Here is a 16,262-nt window from a genome sequence, read left to right as displayed (position 1 = left end):
ACAGGCAGTCCCCGAGTTACAAATGTCCGACTTACAGACAACTCGCATTTACAAACTGAGGAAGGAGAATGCCGTCCGCCATTTTTAAGTCGGATCACGACGCCTTCCACCATTTTAAATTGGATCGCGACACCATCCGCCATCTTAAATCTTTGCCATTGACACTGTTGAGTGTTTAACTTCGTATCTGGCTTAAATTTTTCTTAGTAAGATTCACCCTGACCCCTGCCACACTCCCCCTCACCGTTCCAGTCGGCTGGTGGTGCAGTAAGATCAGCGTTGAGCTGGAAAACGGAGGTTTCCGAGTTCGATCCAGTGACAGACCGCTCCCGTGTTGGGTTGATGTCGATCCAGTGACTCTTGTACCATCTGTGCCAGGTTGATGTCGAGCTTGCAACTCAACCTCGTAAAAAAAACACTGCCACCTCCAGTTTAAATTCTCACGCGGAATATTGTGGAGGATCAAACATCCAAACCCAGCACAGCTCCCACTTGTCCCATTTAGTCAGTGCGGTGGTCCTTAGGACCCAGCGGACCTCGAGAGCCGGCGGAGCTCGGGGCCCGCCGCCCACAGTGTTTCTGTTCCATTGACCGGAAGCGATCTCGATCGAAAATCAAGCAGAAGTAATAAAGCATTTGGAAAGTCGCCATTGGTCACTGGAAAAGCTTTAGGCTACAGTCGGTCAACGATCGGAACAATTTTAAAGGATAACGGATAAAGTGAGAATAATGGAGCATGTAAAAGGCTCTGCCCCGATGAAAGCTACAATTATTACTAAACAACGCAGTGATTTAATGATTGGAATACATACATTTCTTAAGTGTTTTATATGCATAGAAAGGTAAAATATGTACTATATACTAAGACCAACGTTTGACTGACGCTAAATAACACCGGATGTAGTTGTTACGTACAAATCCGACTTAAAGACGGACTCAGGAACGGAACTCGTATGTAACCTGGGCACTACCTGTATACCCAATGACTTGGCCTCCACAGATTCACCACCCTCTGGCTAAAAAAAATCCCCCTCATCTCTGTTCTAAATGGACCTCCCTTTCTTCTGAGGCTCTGCACTCTGACCTTGGACTCCCCACATGTGACAATCACAGCTAGAAAATAAGGGCTTAGTTTCAAGTATAGCCATGATTACCTTCACAGTTAAATAGAAACGTAGGTGGAGACACAAGAAGTGGGTGAGATGAGCTTTTTTTGAAGTACTTATACTAGCATGGGCAAGTTGGGCTGACTACTCCACTTCCAACTACTAAACAGATGTCTTATATTCAAAAGGAGAGCTCTTGATCTCAATCTCCATTGTTATGGTCTTTGCGCTTTTCTTTCCCAACCGGCACTGCACTTTCTCTTAGCTGCAATACAATTCTCCATTCTGCTTTTCTTTGTACTACCTTCATGTACTTACTTTTTAAATTTTTTTTTTATTGAATTTTCAAATAGGTTACAGAAAGAAAATTATCAACCCTTCCCCCCTCCCCTTAACCCCTCCCCCCAACATATCCCTATATAAAAAAAAGAAGAAAAAAAGAAAGAATGTCTAGATTTCAGAAGATCCCCACATGCTCCATGGAGTTCATAATAACTTTAATATGTATATTTATTTCTTTCCCCAGATAACCAATAATTTTATCTTCTGAGCACCTATATATTTAATCCTATTTTTTGTAAATAAGGATGCCAAATTTTCAGAAATATTTCATATTTATCTCTTAAATTATAAGTAATTTTTTCAAGTGGAATGCAGCTAAAAATTTCATTCTTCCAACGATCTATACTTAAGTATGAATCCGATTTCCAAGTAACTGCAATAGCCTTTTTGGCTATTGCCATTGCAATTTTTATGAATTCTTTCTGATATTTATTCAATTTGGATCTTGATTTTATCCCTTCAATATCGCCTAGTAAAGATAATATTGGGTTGTGTGGAAGCTGTATTCTAATAATTTGTTCCAATAAAACTCTTAAATTTGTCCATAAAGGTTGAATTTTAGAACAAGACCAAGTAGAGTTCGTGTACTTACTTATGGCATGATGTGCCTGGACGGTATGCAAACAAAAGTTTTTACATAAAACAAAAGTTTCGGTACAGGTGTCAATAAGAAACTGATAATAAAGAAGTGAAATACTAACTCTACAAATGAGCCAGTCATTGTAATCTCCCCACATGTTGGCGTAGGCGGTAATTTCGATGACCTGCTGCTGGTACGGTTCCAGGATTCCTGTTGAGGGCTGCAGGACGAATGCTGCACCTTTCCTGTGGCACAGAACTGCATCTGCAAATTCTGTCAGCAGGAGGAAGAAATGTTAAGCACCATGCTAATATCACATTGCAATTGTTTCCAAAGCAATGATTCACTTCAGAATGTATGTGTGTGATTCTATTGCTAAATGGAGGTGATGTTTTCATCCCTCTTGAGAATCAGAATTGGTTTGTTATCGCAGTAGATTTCTCAGCTCTTTTTAAAAGGAGAATAGTGTTTTGTCTCATCTGAAAGGTGCCACAGTATCTTACATTGATGTACAAAGAACTTAAATGGTACAGCACAAGAATTTTGTCTGTGCTGAACACAATGCCAAATTTACCCAATTACTTCTGCCTACACATGATCCATATCCCTCAATTCCGTATGTATTCCGGTGTCTATCCAAAGTCTGTTCAAATCCATGATTCTATTTAACCATATAACAATTACAGCATGGAAACAGGCCATCTCGGCCCTTCTAGTCCGTGCTGACGCTTACACTCACCTAGTCCCACTGGCCCACACTCAGTCCATAACCCTTCATTCCTTTCCTGTCCATATACCTATCCAATTTTACTTTAAATGACAATACTGAACCTGCCTCTACCACTTCTACTGGAAGATTGTTCCACACAGCTACCACTCTCTGAGTAAAGAAGATCCCCCCTCATGTTACACCTAAACTTTTGCCCTCTAATGCTCAACTCATGTCCTCTTGTTTGAATCTCCCCTACTCTCAATGAAAAAGCCTATCCACGTCAACTCTATCTATACCCCTCATAATTTTAAATACCTCTATCAAGTCCCCCCTCAACCTTCTATGCTCCAAAGAATAAAGACCTAACTTGTTCAACCTTTCTCTGTAACTTAGGTGCTGAAACCCAGGTAACATTCTAGTAAATCTCCTCTGTACTCTCTCTATTTTGTTGACATCTTTCCTATAATTTGGTGACCAGGACTGTACACAATACTCCAAATTCGGCCTTACCAATGCCTTGTACAATATTAACATTACATCCCAACTCCTACACTCAATGCTCTGATTTATAAAGGCCAGCATACCAAAAGCTTTCTTCATCACCCTATCCACATGAGATTCCACCTTCAGGGAACTATGCACCATTATTCCTAGATCACTCTGTTCTACTGCATTCTTCAATGCCCTGCCATTTACCATGTATGTCCTATTTGGATTATTCCTACCAAAATGTAGCACCTCACACTTATCAGCATTAAACTCCATCTGCCATCGTTCAGCCCACTCTTGTAACTGGCCTAAATCTCTCTGCAAGCTTTGAAAACCTACTTCATTATCCACAACGCCACCTATCTTAGTATCATCTGCATACTTACTAATCCAATTTACCACCCCATCATCCAGATCATTAATGTATATGACAAACAACATTGGACCCAGTACAGATCCCTAAGGTATACCACTAGTCACCGGCCTCCAACCTGACAGTTACCCACCACTATTCTCTGGCATCTCCCATCCATCCACTGTTGAATCCATTGTACTACTTCAATATTAAAATCTAATGATTGAACCTTCCTAACTAACCTTCCGTGTGGAATCTTGTCAAAGGCCTTACTGAAGTCCTACTGTTTGTTTTCATTACCACCCCTGGCACCTCATTCCAGGCACCTACCACTCTCGGGGTGAAAAATTACCCTCCATAACCCATTTAAATTTTCTCCTTCTCACTTACATCCTCCTGTATTCAACATTTCTACCATGGGAAAAGATACCAGCTACTTACTGCAAAGGAAAAAGTTATGTGCTCAGGGTATTCATGTGTCACTGCATCACATTGAGACTGATGTTCTTTCTGAAGAAGTTATATTTCATTGGGAATGATCTCCTTTCTGGAGAAAGTTGAATCACATTGGCAATAATCTCCTTTCCTGAGAAGGAAGTATTACTTTTGAACTGATCTAGTTTCTGGAGGAGTTTAGTAGGTTGTGGGCTTGAACTCCATCAAAAGGATTGAGAGATATAAATTAGGCTGGCGCCTGTACAGACCTGGGTGATTTGTGTATTAGAAGTGTGTGTAATTAGAAACCACTGTAGTTCCACCTGTATGTTCAGATGAATTTTAATGGCTCCATGGCAGTGAAATACCTCAGAGCATGATCTAAGAAACTACCAATACAATTAATTTGTCATACTCAGGGGTAATTGATTTCACAAGACTCCAGGTAATGTTGCAGCTCTATTAAACCCTGGTTAGACAACACCTGGCGTATTATGTTCGGTTCCAAGTACATCGAACTATACAGGCCCTTCAGCCAACAATGTTGTGCCAAAACCTTAACATGTCTGAAGATAAATCTAACCCTTCCCACCCACATAGGCATCATTTTTTCTTTTTCTTTCATTAATGTGCCTACCTAAGAGTCTGTTAAATGTTCCTAATGTATCTGCCTCAACTACCCACATACATACCACTCTCTGTCACCTCATTATAGGAAGGATATGAAAGCTTGAGTGAGAGTGCAGAGGAAATTTTCCAGGATGCTGCCTGGATTGAGGACAGGTTGGGCGAGCTAGGGCTTTTCTCTTTGGAGCGAAGGAGGATGAGAGACAACTTGAAACGGGTGTATACGACAATAAGAGGCATAGATTGAGTGGACAGCCGGCAACCTCATCTTAGGGCAGAAATGGTGAATATGAGGGCCATAGTTTTAAGATGATTGTAAGAAAGTATAGGTGAGATGTCAGAGGTAAGTTTTTTTCTTACAGAGAGTAGTAGGCGTGTGGAATGCGCTGCCAGAGATGGTGGCAGAGGTAGATACATTAGGGAGATTTAACAGAATCGTAGATAGGCTCATGGGTATACATGGGACCTTCCTAGTGCAAGAGGTTTAGATAGGGCAGAATTTGTTAAGCGTTATCAGGAAGGTCACTTAAATCAATACATAGAAGGTCTGACGGGGGGGGGGGGGGGCACACTGGACCTGGTATTGGATAAGAAGCCTAACCAGTGACTTATCTTTCAGTAGGTGAGCAGATAGGGAACAGTGACCACAACTCCTTAACTTTCAGATAGTAATAGATAAGGATAGGTATAGTCCTTGCATGAGGGTTTTAAATTAGAGCAGGGCAAATTATGAGGGCATTAGGCAAGAACTAAGCAGAGTTCATTGGGAATGCCTTTTTACTGGCAAGTCCATATCAGACATATGGAGGATGTTTAAATATCAAAAATTAAAGTTCCTTTTAGAAGGAAGGACAAGGATGGAAAGATAAGAGAACCTTGGATGTCCAGAGAGGTGATGAATTTAGTCAAGAAGAAAAAGGAAAAGTACATTATGTAAATCTTTGGAAGTTAGGATCAAAAGGAGTATATGAGGATTATATAGCAGCCAGAAAAGAACCAAAGGAGAGAATTAGGAAAGCCAGGAGAGGGCATGAAAAATCCTTGGCAGCTAGGATTAAGGTGAATCCCAAGCCATTCTAAACATAAATGTAGATCAAGAGGATTACTCTGGAGAGAGTAGGGGGACATTTATTTGGAGGAAGAGAATGTGAGTGAGGTACCTTACTTCAGTATTTACCAAGAAGACATGGAGGTCCAAGAAGTACTACAGTTACTACCCCTCAACCATTAGGCTCTTGAACAAAAGCCTATTTCTAGTGTTCCCATAACTGATGGTCTCACTCCAAGGACTTTTTTTGTTATTTCATACTCATTATTTATTGCTATTTATTTATATTTGTTTTCACACAGTTTGTTGTCCATTGTCCTGTTTACAGTTACTGTTCTACACTACACTTCTACAGGTATATTAAAAGCAAAAGGGATAAAATTGGTCCTCTTGAAGATTAGAGTGGTTGGCTATGTATGGAACCAAAAGAAATGGGGGAGATCTTAAATGGCTTTTTGTGAATGTATTTACTAAGGAAACTGGCATGGAGTCAATGGAAATAAGGCAAACAAGTAGTGAGGTCATGGAACCTATACAGATTGATGAAGAGGAGGTGCTTGCTACCTTGAGGCAAATCAGACTAGATAAATCCCCAGGACCTGACAGGGTATTCCCTTGGACCTTGAAGGAGACTAGTGTTGAAATTGCAGGGGCCCTGGCAGATATATTTAAAATGTCGGTATCTATGGGTGAGGTGCCGGAGTATTGGAGGATAGCTCATGATGTTCCGTTGTTTAAAAAAGGCTCTAAAAGTAATCCAGGAAATTATAGGCTGGTAAATTTGATTTTGGTAGTAGGTAAATTATTGGAAGGAGTACTAAGAGATAGGATCTACAAGTATTTAGATAGACAGGGACTTATTAGGGAGAGTCAACACGGCTTTGTGAGTAGTAGGTCATGTTTAACAAACCTATTAGAGTTTTTTGAGGAGGTTACAAGGAAAGTGGATGAAGGGAAGGCAGTGGATGTTATCTACATGGACTTCAGTAAGGCCTTTGACAAGGTCCCGCATGGGAGATTAGTTAGAAAGATTCAGTCACTAGGTATACATGGTGAGGTAGTAAATTGGATTAGACATTGGCTCAATGGGAGAAGTCAGAGAGTGGTAGTGGAGGATTGCTTCTTTGAGTGGAGGCCTGTGACTAGTGGTGTACCACAGGGATCAGTGCTGGGTTCATTGTTATTTGTCATCTATATCAATGATCTGGATGATAATGTAGTAAATTGGATCAAATTTGCTGATGATACAAAGATTGGAGGTGTAGTGGACAGTGAGGAAGGTTTTCAAAGCTTGTAGAGGGATTTGGACCAGCTGGAAAAATGGGCTGAAAAATGGCAGATGGAGTTTAATACAGACAAGTGTGAGGTATTGCACTTTGGAAGGAAAAACCAAGGTAGAACGTACAAGGTAAATGGTAGGACACCGAGGAGTGCAGTAGAACAGAGGGATCTGGGAGTACAGATACATAATTCCCTAAAAGTGGCGTCACAGGTAGATAGGGTAGTAAAGAGAGCTTTTGGTACATTGGCCCTTATAAATCAAAGTATTGAGTATAAGAGTTGGAATGTTATGGTGAGGTTGTATAAGGCATTGGTGAGGCCGAAGTTGGAGTATTGTGTGCAGTTTTGGTCACCGAATTACAGGAAGGATATTAATAAGTTGAAAGAGTGCAGGGAAGGTTTACAAGGATGTTGCTGGGACTTGAGAAACTGAGTTACAGAGAAAGGTTGAATAGGTTAGGTCTTTATTTCCTGGAGTGTAGAAGAATGAGGGGAGATGTGATAGAGATATATAAAATTATGATGGGTACAGATAGAGTGAATGCAAGCTGGCTTTTTCCACTGAGGCTAGGGGAGAAAAAAAACCTGAGGACATGGATTACGGGTGAAGGGGGAAAAGCTTAAAGGGAACATTAGGGGGGCTTCTTCACACAGAGAGTGGTGGGAGTGTGGAATGAGTTGCCAGTTGAAGTGGTAAACGCAGGCTCACTTTGAACATTTAAGAAAAACCTGGACAGGTACATGGATAGGTGTATGGAGGGATATGATCCAGGTGCAGGTCAGTGGGGCTAGGTAGAAAAATGGTTTGGCACAGCCAAGAAGGGCCAAAAGGCCCGTTTCTATGCTGTAATGTTCTATGGCTCTATGGTTCTACATTTGCTAAGCAGGCCCACAGGAAAAGAATCTCAGGATTGTATGTGGTGACATGTAGGTACTCTGATAATAAATTTTACTTTGAACTTTACATTAGAGGCTTTTAAGAGACATTTAGCTTGGCACGAGAATGTGAGGAAGATGGAGGGATATGGACATTGTGTAGGTAGGAGGGGATTAGTTTTTGGAGGGGTTTGATTTAATTTTTAGCTGGTTTGTCACAACATTGTGGGCTGAAAGGCCTGTCCCTGTACTCTACTCTTCTATGTTCTATGGATGATGGGAAAATGGAAGTCTATATAGGAGGGAAGGATTAGGTTGATCTTAGGGTGGGTTAAAGAGTCATGTCAATGTCGTGGTTTGAAGGACCTGTGCTACGGTGTAATGCTCTACGTTCAACGTACTTGCTATGAGGATGTAACGTCTTCTATTCTTACCACGCTGCAGCTGGTCCTGTGACTTGCTTGGACCTTCTGTAAGGCTCACTGTTCTCTTCAGGAGAGGTGTTCTTGAGCTTTAGTATTAGCAAAGGACACAGAGTTATTCATTCACAACAAACAGAATATACAATTCAGAATCATGGAAATACGGAAATAGCTTGTTCACCTGTTCTAAAACCTTTGTTTGATAACTGATTCTGTGAAGCACTTATTGTGCTTTAAGCATGTTGTAACTGTAATTTGCTAATTGAATATGGGGAATATCATGAGATGAACAAACAGTAATATTGAACAGAGTAATTGCTAAGGAAACCCTCCTACCTTGATGCATCACACCTGCTCTGCCTGATGCCACAAGTAACTGCAGGGTTGTGCATGCAGTGCAGTGCAGTCCTTCACAGAAACCAGCCTTCCCACTAGTCCCCCGTCTACAATTCCCACTGCCTCGGTAAAGCTGCCAAGATAATCAAAGGCCCCTCCCACACCAGACATTGCTCTCCCCTTTCCCATCAGGTGAAGATGAGCAGGTTTGAGGGCACAAACCACCAGACTGAGAGGTAGCTTGTACCCTGCTGAGAGCAGATCCCTTACAGATGAACTCCATCCATCTTGTTGAGGCCCTTGCACAGCATCTGCTTTTTTAACTGCAGCACTTTACTCTGCATATTGTTTTCCTTGATGTACTGTACAAATGTATGGAATGATCTGTCTGGATGGTACACAAAAGCTTTTCACTGTACACACGTAATAGTAATAAACCAAACCCAGCCAAATTGATCAATAAATATATTTAGATAATAGAAGAATGCTCCTGGGTAATTGATTACAGGTTATCCCTTCAACTAGTTATCAGAAAATATTACTGGGTAATGGGAATCTCATTAAAGTCATAGAGCTATACCATATGGATGCAGGACCTTCGGCCCGCCCAGGTAGTCTCGGTTTCCTGCATTTGTCCTATATCCCTCCAAGCACTGCTGGAGTAACACTTGCCAGTTGCCCCCTGCACACATGCAGACAGCGTTGGTTGTTGATGCATTTCACTGTTTGTTTCCATGTTTCAATGTGCATGTTTAAAGTATATATATGTCACCATAAATGTGATAAGTTAATCTTTATCTTAAATGATACTATTGTACCTGTCTCAACCACTTCCTCTGATAGCTCATTCCATATACTCACCTCTGCGTAAAATGAGCTGCCCCTTGGGGCACTTTTAAATCTTTTCCCTCTCATCCTAAACTTAAGCCCCTTGCTTTTGGATTCTCCTACCCTAGGGAGAAGACAGTAACCATCCATCCCTGTCTGTGTTTCTCATAATTTTAAACACTTCATAAAGTCACCTAGCCTGGCCACCTCTCCATATAACTCACAGTAGTGCAACACTTCACAGTGCCAGTGGTCAGGGTTCAATCCTGCCGCCGTCTGTAAGGAGTCTGTATGTTCTCCCCATGACCACATGCATTTGAGGTTTCCTCCTACATTTCAAACACATACAGGTTAGTAAATTGTGGACATCTTACATTGGCGTGAGAAATATGGTGGCATTTGTGGGTGTCTCTCTACACACCTCTTGGACTGTATTGGTCGTTGCTTCAAACAATGCATTTCACAGTACGACTCAATGTTTTGATGTACCGTACATGTGACAAAGAACATTCATTAATCACTTTATTTCATCTTTATCTCTGACCGTCTAATACTGGCAACATCCTTGTAAAGCCTCCCTGCACTCTTTCTAGTTTGCCTATTTGTTCCCGACATTAGAGCAAACAAAACTCTACAAAGTACCAATGATTTGTACACCTACAACCATTTACACTCATTAACATTGAATGGTACTGTTGGTCGCAGGGATTATCATTAGGGATTAAGAGATTATTTGGTATCATGAATTATAATTTAGTGATCATTAGCCTAACATCCAGCATGTCTTTGTGTTGAGGGAGGAAACGGGAGCATCAGGGGCAAAGCCACAGGGTAGCAAGGGGAACGTGAAAACTTGATACAGCCAGCTGAGAGTCAACAGAGCTTCCTGCAGCTCCTCTAAACAGCCCAATTTTATGAATGTCAATATGACTTCATGCACATGACCAGTTCCCTGAGATGGTGGTGAGGCTCTTATCTAAACCGCCAAAGTCCGTATAGTTGGTGATGCTTCTTGTTTCAAATGCAGGTAGATTGGGAAAATCAAGTTGGTGCTGAATTACAGGAGTGCGGATTTCTAGAGTGCCTAAGAGATGGCATTTTAGAGAAGCTCGTGGTTGAGCCTACTAGGGGATCAGCTATTCTGGATTGGGTGTTGTGCAATGAACCAGAATTGATTAGAGAGCTTAAGGTAAAAGAATCTTCAGGGACAAGTGATGATAATATGATTGAATTTACCCTGGAAATTTGAGAAGGAGAAGCTAAAGTCAGATATATCAGTACAGTGGAGTAAAGGGAATTCCAGAGGCATGAGAGAGGAGTTGACCAGAATTGATTAGAAAAGAACACTGGCAGGGATGATGGCAGAGTAGCAATGGCTGGAATTTCTGGAAGCAATTCAGAAGGCACAGGATATATACATCCCAAAAAGAAAGAAGGAAGAAGTATTCTAAAGGAAAGATGATACAACCATGGCTAACAGGAAGTCAAAACCAACTTTAAAGCCAAAGAGAGGGCATATAATAGAGCAAAAATTAGTGGGCAGTTAGAGGATTGGGAAGCTTTTAAAAACCAACAGAAGGGAACTAAAAAGTCATTAAGAAGGTAAAGATGAAATATGAAAATAAGATAGCCAATAATATTAAAGAGGATACTAAAAGTTTCTTCAGATATAATGAAGTGTAAAAGACAGGCAAGAATGGGCATTAGACCGCTGGAAAATGATGCTGGAGAGGTAATAATGGGGGGCAAGGAAACGTCAAATGAACTGAATAAGTATTTTGCATCAGTCTTCATCGTGGAAGACACTAGCAGAATGGTAGAAGCTCCAGGTGTCAGGGGTCATGAGGTATATGAAGTTACCATTACTAGAGAGAAGGTTTTTGGGACACGGAAAGGTCTGAAGATAGATAAAGCACATGGACCCCGCGGTTCTGAAAAAGGTGGCCGAAAAGATCATGGAGGAATTAGTAATGATCTGGAAGTCTGGAAAATTGCAAATGTCACACCACTCTACAAGAGCAGAAAGAGGAAGAAGAAAGGAAACTATAGGCCAGTTAGTCTGACCTCAGTGGTTGGGAAGATGTTGGACTTGATTATTAAGGATGAGGTTTAAGGGGACTCGAAGGCACATGATAAAATATGCTGTAAGTGATGATAATTTTTGAAGAAATAAGCAGCAGGATAAACAAAGGAGGATCGGTTGATGTTGGTACTTGGATTTTCAGAAGGCTTTGACAAGGTGCCACACATGAGGCTGCTTAACAAGTTATGAGCCCATGGAATTACAGGAAAGATTCTAGCATGGGTAAAACAGTGACTGATTGGCTGGAGGCAAAGAGTGGAAATAAATGGGACCTTTTCTGGTTAGCAGCCAGTGACTAGTGTGTTGGGACTGATTATTTTTACGTTATATATCAATGATTTGAATGATGGAATTGATGGCTTTGTTGCAAAGTTTGCAGACAATATGAAGATAGGTGGAAGGGCAGGTAGTTTTGAGCTAGTAGAGAGGCTACAGAAGGACCAAAATAGATTAGGAGAATGGGCAAAGATGGAATACGGTGTCAGGAAGTGTACGGTCATGCACTTCGGTAGAAAAAAATGAAAGGGTTGACTATTTTCTAAATAGAGAGAAAATACAAAAAACTAAGGTGCAAAGGAGCATGGGAGTCCCAGTGCAGGATTCCCAAAAGGTTAATTTGCAAGTTGAGTCTGTGGCGAGGAAGGCAAATGCAATGATAGCATTCATTTCAGGAGGATTAGAATATAGAATCAAGGATGTAATGTTGAGACTTTATAAAGCACTGGTGAGGCCTCACTTGGAGTACTGTGAGCAGTTTTGGGCCCCTTATCTTAGAAAGGATGTGCTGAAAGTGGAGATGGTTCAAAGGAGGTTTACAAAAATGATTCCAGATTTGAATGATGTCATATGAAGAGTGTTTGATGGCTCTGGGCCTCTATTCATTGGAATTCAGATGAGTGAAGGGTGACCTCATTGAAACCAACGAATGGTGAAAGGCCTTGATAGAGTGGATGTGGAGAGGATTTTTCCTATGGTGGGAGAGTTTAAGACCAGAGGACAGAGCCTCAGAATGGAGGGGTGTCTTTTTAGAACCGAGATAAGGAGGAATTTTTTTTTAGCTAGAGTGTGATGAATCTGTGGAAATCATTGCCACAGGCAGCTGTGGAGGCCAACTCTTTTTGTATATGTAAGGCAGAGATTGATAGATCCTTGACTGACCAGGGCATGACGGAATATGGGGAGAAGGCAGGAGATTGGTGCTGAGAAAAAAATTGGGTCAGTCATGATGAAGTGGTGGAGCAGACTTGATAGGCTAAATGGCCTAATTCTGTTCCTATATCTTATGGTCTCATCATCTTGCTAGGCCAAATGGTCTGTGTTTTGTTTCCTTCTGTTCAATTCTTTGTCATTCACTGGGCTTTTTGGTGAAGAGAATGGGATTAATGAGCTACTCAGACCCAAACTTCTGTAACAGTACCACTTACTGACTGGACGGAGATCCACGGGGTGACCTGCTGATGGGAGGAGGAAAGGGTGAGCAGCTGCTGAAGTACTCCACCTCCAGGCTGAACGGTCCTGCAATGGCAGTGTTGTTGGTAATTAGTAGCTTTCTCTTCATAGTGTTGTGCACCATCATTTCACTGAAGTCCAGAACCAGCAAGTCACTGTGTAGAGAAGATCAGATCAGATTAACTGATTCACCCAGGTGCAATGAAATTCCTTGTTCATTAAAGCTCACAGAGGAAACAGTATACACAAAGTAATAAGTACAATGACAAGCACTAATGGTGCAAATATTGCAGTCTGAAGTGGTGTAAACTGAAAGGCTAAAGTAATGCATTAACCAACAGCATGGTAGCATATGGTTAGCGTAACACTTTACAGTGCCAGCGATTAGCGATCAGGGTTCAAATCTCAATTCAGATTCAGATTCACTTACCTACAGTGAATAAGTGAACCAACACAACATAAGGACATGCTGAGAGCAGCCCACAAGCATTTCGGAGCCAATGTTGCATGTCCTCCATGTTCAGCAGAAGAGCAGGAACAGAACAATAACAACAACAGGAAGACAAGTCATTTTCCTTCCTCCCTTCCACACACACAGACAGTCTCCAACCCTAGGACAGGCCACCTCCGGGCCTCCTGCCTCCATTGGACTCGCAAACATCAGGCCAGGCCTCCAAATTCCCCAAATGGATTTGAACCCTGGGCTTCAGTCTTGCATGTTTTGTCCATGACCTTGCGTGCTTCATACGGGTGCTCCAGTTTCCTAACATGCTACATAATAAGCACACGTGTATCTTTTCTTTCTCATGTATTTTACCAACTTCGTATCTATGCTTTCACATAAGTAGTTTAGAAGAGCTACTTCCTACAAAGTGAAACCCAATAGCATGAATGGCAACGATGCTTCACTACCAGATGAACTCAACGCCTTCTGTGTATGATTTGAAAGGGAGAACACAACTACAGCTGTGAAGATCCCTGCTGCACCTAATAACCATGTGATCTCTGTCTCAGAGGCTGTCTTTAAAGAGAGTGAATCCTCACAAGGCAGAAGGTCCCGATAGAGTACCTGGTAAGGCTCTGAAAACCTGAGCCAACCAACTGGCAGGAGTATTCAAGGACATTTTCAACCTCTCACTGCCAAGGGCAGAAGTTCACACTTGCTTCAAAAAGGCATCAATTATACCAGTGCCTAAGAAGAATAATGTGGGCTACCTTAATGACTATCACCCAGTAGCACTCACATCAACAGTGATGAAATGCTTTGCGAGGTTGGTCATGACTAGACTGAACTCCTGCCTCAGCAAGGACCTGGACCCATCGCAATTTGTCTATCACCACAATAGGTCAACGGCAGGCACAATCTCCATGGTTCTTCACACGGCTTTAGACCACCTGGACAACACAAACACCTATGTCAGGATGCTGTTCAACAACTATAGCTCAGCATTTAATACCATCATTCCCACAGACCTGATTGAGAAGTTGCAGAATCTGGGCCTCTGTACCTCCCCCTGTAATTGGATCCTCGACTTCCTAACCAGAAGACTACAATCTGTGTGGATTGGTGATAACATATCCTCTATGCTGACAATCAACACTGACACATCTCAGGGGTGTGTGCTTAGCCCACTGCCCTGCTCTCTGCATACACATGACTGTATTTGAGCTATGCCATCTACAAATTAGCTGACGATACAACCCATTGTTAGTAGAATCTCAGGTGTTGACGACGGGGCATACAGGAATGAGATATGCCAACTAGTGGAGTGGTGCCGCATCAACAACCAGGCATTCAGCGTCAGTAAAACAAAAGAGCTGATTGTGGACTTCAGGAAGGGTAAGATGAAGAACACATACCAATCCTCACAGAGGGATCAAAAGTGGAGAGAGTGAGAGGGATCAGAAGTGGAGAGAGTGAGAGGGATCAGAAGTGGAGAGAGTGAGCAGCTTCAAGTTCCTGAGGGTCAAGATCTTTGAGGATCTAACCTGGTCCCAACATATTGATGCAGTCATAAAGAAGGCAAGACAGCGGCTATACTTCATTAGGAGTTTGAAGCAATTTGGCATGTCAACAAATACACTCAAAAACTTCTGTAGTTGTACCATGGAGAGCATTCTGACGGGCTGCATCACTGTCTGGGATTCTGACAGGACCAAAACAAGATGCGGAAGGTTGAAAATCTAGTCAGCTCCATCTTGGGTACTAGCCTACGAAGTACCCAGGACATCTTCAGGGAGCGGTGTCTCAGAAAGGCAGTGTCCATTATTAAGGACCTCCAGCATCCAGGACATGACCTTTTCTCACTGTTACCATCAGGTGGGAGGTACAGAAGCCTGAAGGCCCACACTCAGCGATTCAGGAACAGCTTCTTCCCCTCTGCCATCCGATTCCTAAATGGACTTTGAAGCATTGGACACTACCTCACTTTTTTTAATATACAGTATTTCTGTTTTTGCGCTTTTTAATAATCTATTCAATATACATAATTGATTTACTTGTTCATTTATTATTATATTTTTTATTATTACTATTTTTCTCTCTCTGCTAGATTACATATTACATTGAACTGCTGCTGCTAAGTAAACAAATTTCATGTCACATACCTGATTCTGCTTATTTAGAGGTTTCAAGAATGATAAGATTGTGGAAAGATAAACTTTGCAGTTTGTGACGGAAGAAAAACTCCCCTGTGGATGGTCACAAACCCGGAGTGGCTTTGGTCACGGGGCTACCAACTTCATCTCGCAAAAACCCAATGCTACAAAACTGCCAACAGAAGCTCCAAAGACCTCAACCTTGGGAGAGGGATACACCTCGAAGATGGGTGATACCTGCAGACCATTTGAAAGACTGGATTCCGGTGAGCTGCTGTCGGTGGCCTATGTCCCAGCAGGAGTGATGGGTTCAAGAAGCAGACAGAAGGAAAAGAAGAGTTGAACTTTCAGAATAATTTGTCTTAATTAAAAAGGAATTGAACTCAGGTTCCATGAGTGAGTGCTACTAATACTTCTATGGGAACAATAATTCACGATGGGTCAGGATTTACCTCTCCTCACGATCATCAGTAGGCATGCTGTAAGTTATATTCAAACCTTTTGGTTTAGCATATAATTCCAGCAAAAGTGGTTCCTTCATTTCCTCCACTGTGCACAAGACTGTAGCTCCATTTAGTTCATCCTGAGAGGCAGAGACACAAAGACAATTGGCTGTAGAAGATGCGCCCTACAAAAACCTACAATAACAGTTATAATCCTAATTCTTTCCAGCTGCACAAATGGTGTAAAATGAT

At 41.8% G+C, this 16,262-nt stretch overlaps 1 protein-coding gene across 8 annotated transcripts in view; it reads right to left on the bottom strand.

The window, feature by feature from the left end:
• The window catches only part of dlec1 (DLEC1 cilia and flagella associated protein), a 209,625-nt gene that overhangs the window by 63,563 nt on the left and 129,800 nt on the right, over positions 1 to 16,262 (bottom strand). For all 8 annotated transcript variants that reach the window (XR_009512561.1, XM_059971719.1, XM_059971722.1 and 5 more), the window contains 4 exons: positions 16,020 to 16,150; positions 12,945 to 13,124; positions 8,286 to 8,362; positions 2,150 to 2,301 (listed from right to left, as the gene is read on the bottom strand). Coding sequence is in view for 7 of the 8 variants with exons in the window: in XM_059971719.1 (XP_059827702.1) it covers positions 2,150 to 2,301; positions 8,286 to 8,362; positions 12,945 to 13,124; positions 16,020 to 16,150 (540 nt within the window). In the remaining variant the exon portion in view is untranslated. The remainder of the gene's footprint in view (positions 1 to 2,149; positions 2,302 to 8,285; positions 8,363 to 12,944; positions 13,125 to 16,019; positions 16,151 to 16,262) is intronic.

Source organism: Hypanus sabinus, chromosome 6, assembly GCF_030144855.1.
Source record: "Hypanus sabinus isolate sHypSab1 chromosome 6, sHypSab1.hap1, whole genome shotgun sequence".
Classification (NCBI taxonomy): Eukaryota; Metazoa; Chordata; class Chondrichthyes; order Myliobatiformes; family Dasyatidae; genus Hypanus; species Hypanus sabinus.
The sequence above is the reverse complement of the archived record's forward strand: the minus strand, read 5'-3'. Positions and strand labels throughout refer to the sequence as shown.